Here is a 16083-nt window from a genome sequence, read left to right as displayed (position 1 = left end):
ACAGGCCAGGGGGTCGCAAAGAGTCAGACACGACTGAGCAACTTCATCTGATTAGAGAAATAGACAAAATATAGTGTATTTTCCCAGGTGGATGGAAGTTATGATATCAGAATTTAAGAATTCAGAATGGACGAGTAATACAAGCTGAACAAACCAGAAAACCAGTTTAAACATCTTGGGGAACTGAGGGGAAAGAAATTGGGCTGCATACTATAACTTGAGGGTTATTGCTTCATTTCCAGGGATCTCTAAGTTAGGTTTTATTTTATGTTTATTTATTCTTTATATTGGTATTACCATCTACAGATATGTGTGTGCTTAGTCACTCAGTTGTGTCTGACTCTGTGACCCCATGGACTGTAGCCCACTAGGGGGATTCTCCAGGCAAGAATACTGAAGTGGTTTGTCATGCCCTCCTCCAGGGGATCTTCTCAACCCAGTGATTGAACCCAGGTCTCTCACATTGCAGGTGGATACTTTACCATCTGAGCTACTCGGGAAACCCAAGAGTACTGGAGTGTGGAGCCTATCCCTTCTCCAGGGGACCTTCCTGACTCAAAGTTCCCCTTTGAGTCCCCTTTGATTTGAACCAGGGTCTCCTGCATTGCAGGCAGATTCCTGAGCTACCAAGGAAGCCCTCTACAAGTGTAATACTCGTTAAAAACTCAGTTTGTAGTACCCAAATAGAAATGTTTAACATTTCTGTAAGAGAGGCATAAAGTATGACCAATGTTAGCATAGAGGTGATGTACTGTGGGAAAGAATTAGAAAAAAAATCTTCATAGAAAAATATTTGAGCTGGGATTTCAAAGGATGCATGTGATTCCAGGTGAATTTGGGATCTGTAGTAGTTGTTTGCCCCATGGAAGTTCAAGGTGTCAGCATAAATTCAGAATGAAGATTGTACATGGTATACTCTTGAGAGAGGAGGTGTTCATCTGAGCAGGAATGTGGGCATATGTAGGAGTATGTTGGGAGATACATTTGAAGAGGTAAGTTGGTGCCAGGTCTGGTGGGCCTTGAATGCCTTTATTTAAATGAGGGATAGAGAACCACAGAAGACTTTTACGTGGGGAATGGTGATGGTAGTGGTGGTAGGCTAATACAGGTGGATTATCCACCAACTGCACTCGTGTGTTCATTGAGTTCATGTTTTGTCTCTTTCAGGAAGTTCATGATTTATTACAAGACTATGAATTAAAATACTGTTATGTGGACAGAAATAAGCGAACAGGTAAGAATTCTGTTCTAAGCACCTGATTTTATTTTAATTCTGCATGTTGCCATTATAGAGCAAAAAAGCTAAGTGTCTTTTTATTCTTAAACTAATCTCTGAATTTCTTAAACATTAAATCATATACACGTTACATAATTTATTTTCTGAAGGTAATATAATTATTCTAAATTTTAGTCACATAAATTAATGCAGCTTTAGGGAGTTCATTCTACCATATGGACACTGGTGCTGGCAAGAACCACTTTAGAATCCTCCATCTAGGTTATTAGTGTCTGACCTGGCCCTGCTCACCAACCTTTCTGGACCACTGCTGGGATGCATCAGGCCAAGGAACTAACAGGGTAGGAACACAGCCTCCCTAATCAATAGGCAGGTTGCCTTAAGCCCCCTTGAGCCACCCTGGTGTCAGCCATCCTGACGCCACGCCCTGTCCACCAGAGCAGCCAGGACCCAGTTCTACATACCAGTAGCCCTGGGACCCCTGGGGCCCTGCAGCCAGCCACCAGTGGGAAGGACCCCCTTGGGCTCTGGCTCTGCCCACCGGTGGGCTGGCTGTAGCCTCTCAACCAGCCTTATTCACCAGTGGGCAGACACCAGCCCCAAGCCCACCGCAGCCCCATAGCCTGCCATGGCAGGACCTAGCCCATCACCAGCAGTCTAGCATCAGCTCTGAGACACCTTGGACCCCTCAACCAGGTTCCCTAGAATCCAGCCCCACCTACCAGGAAGTCAATACAAGCTTTAGGACACCTAGGACTCCAGAGCCAATTGTATTGGGAACCAGCCCCACACACAGATGGACTAAAACCAGCTCAAGGATACTCAGGGCCCTTCAATTGAAGATCCTGGGACATGACTCCATCCACCAGTGAGCCATCACTAGCTCTGGGACCCCTTGGGCCCTGTAGCCAGAGACCCCAGGACACAACTCTGTCTACCAGTTGGCCAGCACAAACCCCAGAACCCAGCTTTACCTACTGGTGGGCCAGCACCAGTCCTGGGAGTCTCTGGATCCCAATCCTGTCCACCAGCAGGCAGGCCTACATCAGCCTCAGGGCCACCACATCACTGCAGCCTGCCCTGTCAGAATTTAACCAATACACAACAGGATGATATCAGCCCCAGGACCCCTCACACCCTGGCTCTGCCCACCACCAGGCCAATATCAGTTCTGGGACACCTTGTGCCCCTTAGCATGCAGGATCCAGCACCATCCACCAGTGGGTTGACACCAGATTTGGAACTCCCAGGGCACTGCAGCTGAAAAACCTGGTTGGGGGAGAGGGTGATGCCTATCTTTGTCTGCCGATGAGCTGGCACCAGCCCTGGGACACCCTGGGTCCCAGCTCCGCCCATCAGCAGGCCAACACCAGCTCTTGGACTACTTACCCAGTTGCCCAAGAATCCAGGCAGTGGAACAGCACCAGCTTTTGGACACCCCAGAACCTACAGCCAGCCATGTCAGGAAGCAGCCCCTCCACCAGCAGTCCAAAACTAAATCAGGAACCCTGGTCCTGCAACCACCTCTTTCCCAGAACTCATCTTTGCCCATGAGAGAGCCAGCACTGGCTCCTCAGCTTGTGACATGGTCCCACCAACCATCATCAGCAGCTTCTTCACAATGCAGGGCCTGGCAACCGGCTGGACCAGGTAGCCACACCTACCGGACTTCTGCAGTGGTCAGCCTGCCACAACAGAAGGTTGCATGCAGCTCACATAGGGGGCACCCCTAGGGCGTATAGCTCTGGCGGCCAGACAGGAGTGCACTGTCAGTACACATAGGACGTCTCCTACAAAAGGCCACTCCTCCCAAGTCAGGGTGTAACCACCCTACCAGATATGTAGGGAAAAAAACAGCAAATTAGACAAAATGAAGTGCCAAAAGAGCCTGTTCCAAAAGAACAAGCGAGAATAAAACTCCAGTAAGAGCTATGTGAAGTGGAGATAGGCAGTCTCCTTGAGAAATCAAGGTAGTGATTGTAAAGATGATCAGAGAACTTGGGAGAAGATAGGTTATACAGAGTAAGAAGTTAGATGTTTTTAACAAAGGATCAGAAAATTTATAAAAAGAACCAAACAGAGATAAAGAATGCAGTAACTGAAATAAAGAATAGCAGGATGGTGGATTCCTTCTACTACGCCAGAAGGGATCAAAAGTAAATTAAATGATAAGAGGAATGAATCAATGAGCTGGAAGACAGGAGTGGAAATTACTGATGCTTAACAGAAAGAAGAATAAAAAGAAATGAGGACAGTTTTAAAGACCTCAGAGGCAACATCAGGCACACTAACATTATAGAGATCCCAAAAGGAGAAGAGAGAGAAAGAGGCAGAGAACATATTTGAAGACATAATAATTGAAAAGCTTCCCTAACCTGAGAAAGAAAACAAACATTCAGGTACAGGAAGCACAGAGAGTGTCAAACAGGGCCAACCCAAAGAGGACCACAGCAAGACACTTTGTAATTAAAATGGCAAAAAATAAAGATAAAGACAGTATAAAAAGCAGCAAGGGAAAAGTAATAAGTTATATACAAGGAAACTCCTGTAAGGCAATCAGCTGACTTTTCCACAGAAACTATGCAGGCAAGAAGGGAGTGGCACAATATATTTAAAGTGATGAAAGGGAAGAACCTACAACCAAGAATACTATAGCAAGAAAGACTTTCATTCAGATTTGATGGAGAGATTGAAAGTTTTATGGGCTTCCCTTGTGGCTCAGCTAGTGAAGAATCTACCTACAATACAGGAGACCCGGGTTCGATCCCTGGGTTTGGAAAATCCCTGGAGAAGGGAAAGGCTATCCACTCCAATATTCTGGCCTGGAGAATTCCATGGACTATGCAGTATACTGTATAGTCCATGGGGCCACAGAGAGTTGGACATGACTGAGAAACTTTCACTTTCACAGTTTTACACACAAGTAGAATCCAAAGCACCAGTTTGGATGGGTTCACAGGTATTTTTTATTAAATGTTTGGAGAAGAGTTAACATGTATCCTTCTCAAACTACTGAAAAAAAATTACAGAGGAATGAATATTTCTGAACTTATTCTACAAGGCCAGCATCACCCTGATAACAAAACCAAAGATACCACAAAAATTGAAAAGTACAAGACAGTATGCTGATGAACATGGATGTAAAAATCCTCAACAAAATATCAGCAAACTGAAAGCAGCAATACACTGAAAAGATCATATACCATAAGCAAGCAGGGCTTATTTTGGGGATGCAAGCATAGTTCAAAATCTGCAAATTAATATGATAAATATATTAAATTGAGGAATAAAAATCGTGACCATCTAAATATGCAGAAAAAGCTTTTAACAAAATTCAGCATCCATTTATGGTTAAAACTCTCAACAAAGTGGGTAAAACCCTCAACAAAGAGGGAACAGACTTCAAAATAATAAAGGCCATCTGATAAGCCATGGCTAACATCATATTTAGTGGTGAAAAGCTGAAAGCATTTCCTCTAAGATCAAGACCAAGGCAAGGATGCCCAGTGTTGCCACTTTTGTCCAACATGGTATTGGAAGTCTTAGCCACAGCAGTCAGACAATAAAAAGAAGAAAAACCCAAATTAGAAAGGGAGAAGTAAAACAGATGACACATGTTATACATAGAGATTTCTAAAGATGCCACCAAAAACTCATCAATGAATTTGATACAGTCTCTTCAAGAAATGATGCTCAGAAAACTGAACAGTTCTTGTAAAAGAATGAAATTAGAGCATTTTCTCATACCATATAAAGAACTAAACTCAAAATGGATTAAAAATCTAAATGTAAGACTGGAAACCATAAGATCCTAGAAGACAACATAGGCAGAACATTCTTTGATATAAATCCCATAGCAGTATTTTTTTTGGCTATCCCTCCTAAAGCAAAGGAAGCAAAAGCAAAAATAAACAAATGGGACCTAATTAAACTTAAAAGCTTTTGCATAGTGAGGGAACCATTGATAAAATGAAAAGACAACCTACCAAATGGGAGAAACATTTGCAAATGGTATGACTGATAGGTGGTTAATATTCAAAATATATGAACAGCTCATACAACTCAATATCAAAAAAACTAAACAATCCAATTAAAATGAGCAGAAGACCTGAATAGACATTTTTCCAAGGGAGACATATAGGTGGCCAAGAGGCAAGTGAAAAGATGCTTAGCATTGCTAATCTTCAGAGAACTACAAATCAACATCACAATGAAATATCACCTCACACTTATCAATATGACTATTGTTTAAAAAAAAAACCCAAAAACAAACATCAGAAATATGATGAAAAGGCACTCTCATACAATGTTGGGGATTTGGATTTATACCAATGTAAATTGGTGCAGCCTCTGGAAAACAGTGTGGAGGTTCCTCATAGGACGAAAAATTGAGCTACCGTATGATTAGCAACTCCACTCCTGGCTAAATAAGTGAAAACACTAATTCAAAAAGATACATGCACCCCAATGTTCGTATCAGTGCTATTTACAGTAGCCAAGTATGAGGCAACCTAAGCATCCATCAACAGATGAATAGATAAAGAAGAGGTGGTATACACACACACACACATATGTATATACACACACACAATGCAATACCATTCAGCCATAAAGGAAAAAACGAAATTTTGCCTTTTGCAGCAACATGGATAGACCTGCAGGGTCTTGTGCTTAGTGAAATAGTCAGACAGACAAAGATAAATACTGTATGTTATTGCTTATATGTGGAATCTAAAACTAAAACAAACGAATATGACAAAGCAGAAACAGACTCACAGATATTGAGAACAAACTAGTAGTTACCAGTGTGGAGAGGAAACAGGGAAGGGCAAGATAAGGGTAGAGGATTAAGAGGTACAAACTATTACACATAAAATAAGCTGTAAAGATACATTGTACGGCACAGGGAAGTAGCCAATATTTTATAATAATTTAAATGGAATATAATCTGTGAACATTTGAATCACTGACATACACCTAAAATGATACAATATTGTAAATCAACTATCAGTTCAGTTCAATCGCTCAGTCGTGTCCAGCTCTTTGCGACCCCATGAATCGCAGCATGCCAGGCCTCCCTGTCCCTCACCAACTCCCGGAGTTCACTCAGACTCACGTCCATTGAATCAGTGATGCCATCCAGCCATCTCATCCTCTGTCGTCCCCTTCTCCTCCTGCCCCCAATCCCTCCCAGCATCAGAGTCTTTTCCAATGAGTCAGCTCTTCACATGAGGTGGCCAAAGTACTGGAGTTTCAGCTTTAGCATCATACCTTTCAAAGAAATCCCAGGGTTGATCTCCTTCAGAATGGACTGGTTGGATCTCCTTGCAGTCCAAGGGACTCTCAAGAGTCTTCTCCAACTATACCTCAATAAAAACTTAGGCAAAAAATGGAATTTTTGTAGGTTTTTTAAAAATATATATAATATTGCCAGAGCTTTATGAAGTTTTATAATGAATGTCCTAATGTTATAACATTTTAATGAGTGTTTTGAATTTGCTTAGTATTGTTCATTTTTAAGAATATATTATTGGATTTAGTGAATAAATTATGTAAATTTCCCAATACAAATTGGGAAAATTGTTTAATTTTTCTGCATGTGTTATATCTGAGATTAAAAACCTAAATTAGATTATTTTCTCTGTGTCCATATGATATGTAAATATTTAAAAACATCTCTTTGAGATGACAAAAAAGTAAAGAAATGTCTGAAGGATGATATAACCATCATATGTGTGTGTGTGTGGGGGAGGTGGGTATTTAGTCTCTAAGTCGTGATACTGACTCCCAAATTCGAAGGTTTTTGGTTTTTTTTCCTGGCTGCACTGGATCTTCACTGCTCTGTAGGCTTTCTCTAGTTACAGCACATGGAGTCTTCTCTAGTTGCAGTGCATGGCATCCCAGTGCTTGGTTGCCCCAAAGCATGTGGGATCTTAATTCCCCAAGCAGGGATTGAACCTGTGTCCCCTGCATTGGGGCTACCCTAAAGCAATGCAGGAGTTCCTGCTTTCAATGCAGGAGATGCAGGAGACTCTTTGCAACCCTATAGACTGTAGCCCACCAGGCTCCTCTGTCCATGGGATTCTCCAAGCAAGAATACTGGAGTGGGTTGCTGTGCTCTGCCCCAGGGTTTGACCCTGTAGCTCTTGCATTGCAGATGAATTCTTTACCTTTGAGCCATGGGGGAACCCTATTATGTTAGATACTTGAAACTAATTTTAATGTGTTGATTATATTTCAATTTAAAAAGACTTTGAAGTATTTTTGTCATTAAAATATTATATAGATGCTAGATCCCTAATGTAGTACTATTAAGTGAATACCTCTGATAGTATGATAAGAAATTCTGCATTTGCTTTTTGTGACTTAGAAATATAGAAAAGAACACTACAGTTAAAAATGAAATCAAGTTTTTACCTCTCTCTGACTCCATTCCCGCCATCCCTCCTTGCCAAAGGGCAAGCACTAAAAAATTTGGTGCACACTTTCCATCTGTGCCATTCCATTGTGGTAGTTATTAGAGCTGTTCGCAGATTCTTTTTGTTCCTGTCATAGGGTAAATAGTGCTTCCCTGTCTCTCTTTGAAGTTACCAGTGGACATGTGATTTGGCTTTCAATGAATGAAGTGCAGTGAAAGTGACATGTATCCCCTCCAGGTAGAAGATTTCAGAGCTGGCATGTGATTGACTGCTCACCGTGCAACTTGCTAAAGTGATCGAGGAAGGTTGTATGTCCTCTTTAAACAGTCCTAGAGTGGCTATGAGCAAAGCCTCCTTCCTTCCTTTCAGCATGGGATATGCATGATGAACAAGGAAGAGAAACCCTTCTGTTTTGTTAAGTCTTTGAAATTGTGAAGTGGTTTCTGATAGCATCCCAACTAATGTCTGAAATTCTACTATATGTAAAGTTAACAGTGTTGTACTTGGTGTTTTTTAAACAACATAAATGGTATTCTCCTGTATTTTTCATTTAGCAACTAAATGACCAGATGTGGCATTGTACATATAGCTTTAGTTCATTGATTTAAACTACTATATATTATTCTGTCCTGTGAATTTATCACCACTGATAAATCTGTTCATTACTAACAGGCATTTAGGAAGCTTTAACTTTTCCAGCATTTCAAAAAATACTGCAATGAGTATGCTTTTACTTTCTTTTGATAGACATTGCAGTGGTTTCTCCGCAAGTGAATTACTGGGTTTGTAAGTTATGTTCAACTTTAATGTTAAAAATATTGACAAAGGCTTTACAGCTCACTTTTAGCCAGGAATGGTGCTATTCCTACCAGCTAGGATGATAGACATCATGATTCATGGTTGATCAGGAGTATTCAAAAATGTTTTGTTTCAAGTGGAGAAAATTAACTCTAGACTAACAATGCTAAAAATTTTAAAGTGAGACCTGTAAGGATCAAGCTCATTCCCGATAACTTAAACACGACCCAGGAAAAAACCTCAAGAATATTTGCTTGAATATAAAAACATCCAGTACCCAACAAGGTAGAAATTTAGTGTCTGGTATCCAATTAAAAATGACCAGGTATGGCAAAGAAGCAGAAAAGTACAGCCCATAATGAGAAATCAATCAAAACTGACCTGGAATTGAAATAGATATATTAAAACAGTTTATAACTGTGTTTCATATGTACAAGAATTTATAGTAAAAATTGAACATATTAAATAGAGGATGGAAGATGTTAAATATACTTAATTCACACTTTTAGAAATGCAAACTACAATTTCTGGGATGAAAAACGGGATGGGTAGATGGGATTCACAGCAGAGTAGACATTGCAGAGGAACAGATCAGTGAATGTGAATACATGGAAACAGCCAAAATGAAACAGGAAAAAAGAACTGTAAAACATGAACAAAGTTATCCATGAACTATGGCCAACTTCAAAGCCCTAATATTGGAGTAATGGAGTCTCCATATGAGAGAGAAAGTAATACAGAAAAGACAGTTGAAGAATTACTAGCTGAAAATTTTCCAGATTTGGCCTGAACCCAGAGATCCTCAAAGCTTAACCAACCTTAAGCATAAAACGTGAAAAACGTACAATAAGGTACATTTGTAATCAACTTACTTGTAATTAGTGATAAAGAGAAAATCTTAAAAACAGCTCTCCCCACCAAGGACATGTTACGTTTAGATGGACAAATAGAAATATGACTACATATTTATTGGAAACAATACAAATGAGAAGACCATGGGGCAACATCTTTCTTTGCTGAAAGAAAAAAGATCAAAAAAAGATCACTTAATAAGACACTTATGAAAGATACTGAAGAAGTGACAAATAACAGAAGGTATTCCATGGTCATGGACTGGAAGAATTAACATTGTCCACACTACTGAATCTTAAAGGAAATCAACCCTGAATATTCATTGGAAGGACTGATGAATCAAGCTGAAGCTCTAATACTTTGGCCACCTGATGTGAAGAGCCAACTCACTGGAAAAGACCCTGATGCTGGGAAAGATTGAAGGCAGGAGGAGAAGGGAATGACAGAGGATGAGATGGTTGGATAACATCACTGACTCAGTGGACATGAGTTTGAGCAAACTCTGAGAGATGATGAAAGCCAGGGAATCTGGCATGCTGCAGTCCATGGGGTCACAAAGAGTCAGATATGACTAAGTGACTAGCACAACACCACCACCACTCTACTTGATGGGAGAAAATATTTGCAAATTATATCTGATAAGGAGCTAATATCCATAATACCTAAAGAACTCATACAACTCAATAGCAAAAGAATAATATAATTAAAAACCTGGCAGAGGATATCTAAAGAGACATTTTTCCAAATTAGGCATACAGGTGGGCAACAGATTCATGGAGAGGTGTTCAATATCACTAATCATCAGTTCAGTCAGTCAGTTCAGTCGCTCAGTCGTGTCCGACTCTTTGCAACCCCATGAATCGCAGCATGCCAGGCCTCCCTGTCCATCATCAACTCTCGGAGTTCACCCAGACTCACATCCATCAAGTCAGTGATGCCACCCAGCCATCTCATCCTCTGTCATCCCCTTCTCCTCCTGCCCCCAATCCCTCCCAGCATCAGGGTCTTTTCCAGTGAGTCAACTCTTCGCATGAGGTGGCCAAAGTACTGGAGTTTCAGCTTTAGCATCATTCCTTCCAAAGAAAGCCCAGGGCTGATCTCCTTCAGAATGGACTGGTTGGATCCCCTTGCAGTCCAAGGGACTCTCAAGAGTCTTCTCCAACGCCACAGTTCAAAAGCATCAATTCTTCGGCACTCAGCCTTCTTTACAGTCCAACTCTCACATCCATACATGACCACAGGAAAAACCATACCTTGACTAGACGAACCTTTGTTGGCAAAGTAATGTCTCTGCTTTTGAATATGCCATCTAGGTTGGTCATAACTTTCCTTCCAAGGAGTAAGAGTCTTTTAATTTTGTGGCTGCAATCACCATCTGCAGTGATTTTGGAGCCCCCAAAAATAAAGTCTGACACTGTTTCCCCATCTATTTCCCATGAAGTGATAGGACCGGATGCCATGATCTTTGTTTTCTGAATGTTGAGCCTTAAGCCAACTTTTTCACTCTCCATTTTCACTTTCATCAAGAAGCTTTTTAGTTCTCTTCACTTTCTGCCATAAGGGTGGCGTCATCTGCATATCTGAGGTTATTGATATTTCTCCTGGCAATCTTGATTCCAGCCTGTGCTTCTTCCAGTCCAGCGTTTCTCATGATGTACTCTGCATATAAGTTAAATAAGCAGGGTGACAATATACAGCCTTGACGTACTCCTTTTCCTATTTGGAACCAGTCTGTTGTTTCATGTCCAGTTATAACTGTTGCTTCCTGACCTGCATATAGGTTTCTCAAGAGGCAGGTCAGGTGGTCTGGTATTCCCATCTCTTTCAGAAGTTTCCACAGTTTCTTGTGATCGACACAGTCAAAGGCTTTGGCATAGTCAATAAAGCAGAAATAGATGTTTTTCTGGAACTCTCTTGCTTTTTCCATGATCCAGCAGATGTTGGCAATTTGATCTCTGATGCCTCTGCCTTTTCTAAAACCAGCTTGAACATCAGGAAGTTCATGGTTCACATATTGCTGAAGCCTGGCTTGGAGAATTTTGAGCATTACTTTATTAGCGTGTGAGATGAGTGCAATTGTGCGGTAGTTTGAGCATTCCTTGGCATTGCCTTTCTCTGGGATTGGAATGAAAACTGACCTTTTCCAGTCCTGTGGCCACTGCTGAGTTTTCCAAATTTGTTGGCATATTGTTATCAGAGAAATGAAAATCAAAACCACAGTGATAATCACCTCACACCTGTTAGAATATACCTGTTACCAAAAAAGCAAGACAAAGTGTTGGAGAGAAGGAGTGAAGGAAACCCTTGGACATTGTTGGTGGGAATGGAAATTGATACAGTCACTATGGGAAACAGAATGGAGGTCCTTCAAAAAATTAAAAGTGGAACTACTATATTGTCCAGCAATTCCACTTTGGGATATTAATTTGAAGGAATTAAAAACATTATTTCAAAAAATATAGAAACCCCTATGCCTATTGCAGTGTTATTTACTACAGGCAAGACATGGCAACTCCCTAAGTGGTTACTGATAAATGGATAAGGAAGATGTCATATATGTATAGACAATGGAATATTATTCAGCCTTAAAAAGGAATGGAATCTTACCATTTGTGATAACATGGATGGGCCTTGAGAGCATTATGCTAAGTGCAGTAAGTCAGAGAAATACAAATACTGTGTGACCTCACTTATAGGTGAAATCTAGAACAAAACCAAAAAATCCCTGAGCTCATAGACACAGCCAGAGGCTAGGGATGGGATGAAATGGGTGAGGAGAGTCATAAAGTACAAATTTCCATATAAAATAAGTCATGGGGATGTAATGTATAGCAGGATTACTACAAAGAACAGTACTGTAGTGTGTATTTGAAAGTTGTTAAGGAAGTAGATCTTAAAAATTCTCATCCTTTTCCCCTGAATTTTTGTAATTATGTGTGGTGATGGATGTTAACTAGACTTATTTCACAATATGTACAAATATTGAATTATTAAACACCTGAAACTAATATAATGTTATTTGTCATTTATACATCAAAAAAATCCCATGGAATTATTTACCCACCAAAAATATACTTTAAAAGTAAGGATGATTAAAGATATTTTTTAATCATATAAAAGCTGAAAGAATTAATTACCATCAGACCTGCTTTATAAGAAGTATTTAAAGAAGTCCTTTAAGCAGAGAGAAAATGGTGCTAGATGGAAATCTGGATCTACACACAAAAATGAAGAATATCAGATGTTTTCTGTGTGTGTATAAAAACTGTTTTGTTAATATTCAGTTCTCTTTAAGTGGTTTAGTAAAAATAATAACACTGTTGTGGAGGTTATAACACCTGTAGAAATAAAATGCATGACAACAATACAAAGATTGAGGGGAGAAATGGAAGTATGCTGTTGTAAAGTTTTTGGACTATATGCAGAAAGATCAATATCATTTGATGGTAACTGTTAAGTTACAGATGTATACTACAAAGCCTGAATCACCCACTAGAATAATACAGGGAAGAAGCTCAGTAGTTATATTAAATGACATTGCCTTGAATTACATTACCTATGGTGGTGTTTGAGGAAACAGATAATAATAGTTTAATAAAAGTGGCTGCAGTTATAAACCTTAAAATCTGAGCTTTCTGTTGTAGATAAGAAGAAATAATTGTTTTAGAATAGGATACATCAGATGTTTAAGCTGGTTCTAGAAAAGGCAGAGGAACCAGAGATCAAATTGCCAACATCCGCTGGATCATTGAAAAAGCAAGAGAATTCCAGAAAAAATATCTATTTCTGCTTTATTGACTATGCCAAAGCCTTTGACTGTGTGGATCACAAGAAACTGGAAAATTCTGAAAGAGATGGGAATACCAGACCACCTGACCTGCCTCTTGAGAAACCTGTATGCAGGTCAGGAAGCAACAGTTAGAACTGGACATGAAACAACAGACTGGTTCCAAATAGGAAAAGGAGTACACCAAGACTGTATATTGTCACCCTGCTTATTTAACTTATATGCAGAGTACATCATGAGAAACGCTGGACTGGAAGAAGCACAAGCTGAAATCAAGATTGCAGGGAGAAATATCAATAACCTCAGATATACAGATGATACCACCTTTATGGCAGAAAGTGAAGAACTAAAGAGCCTCTTAATGAAACTGGAGAGTGAAAAAGTTGGCTTAAAGCTCAACATTCAGAAAACTAAGATCATGGCATCTGGTCCCATGTCTTCATGGCAAATAGATGGGGAAACAGTGGCTGACTTTATTTTTGGGGCTCCAAAATCACTGCAGATGGTGATTGCAGCCATGAAATTAAAAGACACTTACTCCTTGGAAGAAAAGTTATGAGCAACCTAGACAGCATATTCAAAAGCAGAGACATTGCTTTGTCAACAAAGGTCCATCTCGTCAAAGCTATGATTTTTCCAGTAGTCATGTATGGATGTGAGAGTTGGACTGTGAAGAAGGCTGAGTGCCGAAGAATTGATGCTTTGGAACTGTGGTGTTGGAGAAGACTCTTGAGAGTCCCTTGGACTGCAAGGAGATCCAACCAGTCCATCCTAAAGGAGATTAGTCCTGGGTGTTCATTGGAAGGACTGATGTTGAAGCTGAAATTCCAATACTTTGGCCACCTGATACAAAGAGCTGACTCATTGGAAAAGACCCTGATGCTGGCAAAGATTACAGGCGGGAGGAGAAGGGGACGACAGAGGATGAGATGGTTGGATGGCATCACCGACTCAATGGACATGAGTTTGGGTAGACTCTGGGAGTTGGTGATGGACAAGGAGGCCTGGAGGGCTGCAGTTCATGGGGTCACAAAGAGTTGGACATGACTGAGCAACTGAACTGAATATTAGAGAACAAGTTTTTGCATACTTGCCATCAAGTGTGTGCAAATAATAAATTTAACTAAAAGAGCAGCCATGGCAAAGGATAAATAAAATTGTGACTTGTGAAAGGATTGGGACCAATGTTGAATCTTAAAATTTTGGTAGGAAAATGGAAACAGAACTAATTTCCAAATGCCTTATAGTGTTTTCTCTGTAGGGTGACACCTTCCACTTCCACAGAGTCAATGTGAAAAAAGTTGGACTTTTTTTTTTAGAGACTTTGTGGACTTGAAAAGAAATGGAAGAAACTATAGAAGAGAATCAATGACCTCTTTTCCCTACTGCCTGGAGTTTTAAATTTGCTTCATTATGTTATATAAATTCTACTACAAAATATCTTATTTGGGTTGAGCAAATGCAGATACCTAAGAAAAGGAAAATGAGAAGTTGTCAGTTTTAAAATGTACTAGTTAATCTATGCATGTATACATTCATCCATTCAGCTGACACACAGGCTCCACTGTGTGTCTGACAGTATGATAGCTGATGGAGATATATTCCATAGCAGTTTAGGGATCTCACAGTTGATAGGATAGCAGACATCTAAACAAAGGTTATAATACATTGTGATATGTGCAATAATCCAGTCAATGTTCAAAATACAGAGGGGTAGTAAAACAAGGATTAACTAACTGGAAGACAGTATCAGAGAATGCTTCCTGGAGATCATGATACATTAACCCCTGGGCTGACTTTGAAAGGCAACTAAAAGATTTGAGTGGCTAAAGATATGGGAGAGATCTTGTAGGCAAGGGAATGACATGTATAGATGCTTGAACAAGGTGATACCTAGGGAACTACAAGCAACTCGTTGTCGGTGGAGAATAAAGAAGTGTGGCGGGGAAGGGAAGTTTGACAGTTAATGAGGCTGGCGTCAGATCAAAAGGGCCTGGTAGGGCATGATAACTATGCTGGGTCTTGGCTTCATTTTTCATACTGAATCATTGCATTTTAGGCAGTAGACAGACACAATTAAACTTTCATTTTTGAGAGTTTGCTTTATTGTCATTGAAGCAAAAAAAAAGCTAGAAGAATGAAGGAAAGAGGATGGATCTAAGACCTATTTGGAGGGTGAAATTTGAGGATTCCTTTAAGTGAGGGGTAAAGCAGATAGGGTCTCAGGTAATTCCCAGGTTTCCCTTTTGTGAGTGTGATCCTAGCAGCTAAGACAGAGAAGGAAGGAAGCTGAGCCATGTTGAGATTTTAGAGGAACGGAGAGGATGAAGATCATGAGTTATGTTTGATCATGTGTGAATCAGCATGTGAATATATATGGAACTAAAGGACTAGAAATGTAGTTTTGAGAGTTGACAGGAGAATAAGAGGTTTTCTCTGAGTCCCCAGACTAGCCATTTTGCTCTATTTAGTTGCTTTCATAGCCCCCATACTTCTTGGTAATATCACAGTTGTAGTACTGCTGCTGCTGCTAAGTTGCTTCAGCTGCGTCCGACTCTGCGACCTCAAAGACGGAAGCCCACCAGGCTCCTCCGTCCCTGGGATTCTCCAGGCAAGAACACTGGAGTGGGTTGCCATTTCCTTCTCCAATGTGTGAAAGTGAAGTCGGTCAGTCGTGTCCGACTCTTAGCGACCCCATGGACTGCAGCCCACCAGGCTCCTCTGTCCATGGGATTTTCCAGGCGAGAGTACTGGAGTGGGGTGCCATTGCCTTCTCCAATCACACTTGTAACTCTCTGTCTAATCTTTCATCCTCTACTGGATTGTGGGGTCCTTGTTGAAAAGGATCTTACTTGTTTTGTTGACCCCCTCCTTTCCAGTGCCTAACACAGAGCCTGGCACGTGAGAAATGAATACATGGGCATGGATGTGAGTGCCCAGGGAAGGGGGCATAGACAAGGATTTATGGCTCAGGGTTGCTGGGTACAGTC

The 16083-nt window shown here is 40.5% G+C and overlaps 1 protein-coding gene across 2 annotated transcripts in view; it reads left to right on the top strand.

Annotated features, from left to right (window-relative positions):
* The window catches only part of RAVER2 (ribonucleoprotein, PTB binding 2), a 137132-nt gene that overhangs the window by 28234 nt on the left and 92815 nt on the right, over window positions 1–16083 (top strand). For both annotated transcript variants that reach the window (XM_027537019.1, XM_027537018.1), the window contains exon 2: window positions 1168–1234. In XM_027537019.1, the coding sequence (XP_027392820.1) occupies window positions 1168–1234 (67 nt within the window). The remainder of the gene's footprint in view (window positions 1–1167; window positions 1235–16083) is intronic.

The sequence above is a fragment of the Bos indicus x Bos taurus genome, chromosome 3 (genome assembly GCF_003369695.1).
Source record: "Bos indicus x Bos taurus breed Angus x Brahman F1 hybrid chromosome 3, Bos_hybrid_MaternalHap_v2.0, whole genome shotgun sequence".
NCBI lineage: Eukaryota > Metazoa > Chordata > Mammalia > Artiodactyla > Bovidae > Bos > Bos indicus x Bos taurus.
The sequence above is the reverse complement of the archived record's forward strand: the minus strand, read 5'-3'. Positions and strand labels throughout refer to the sequence as shown.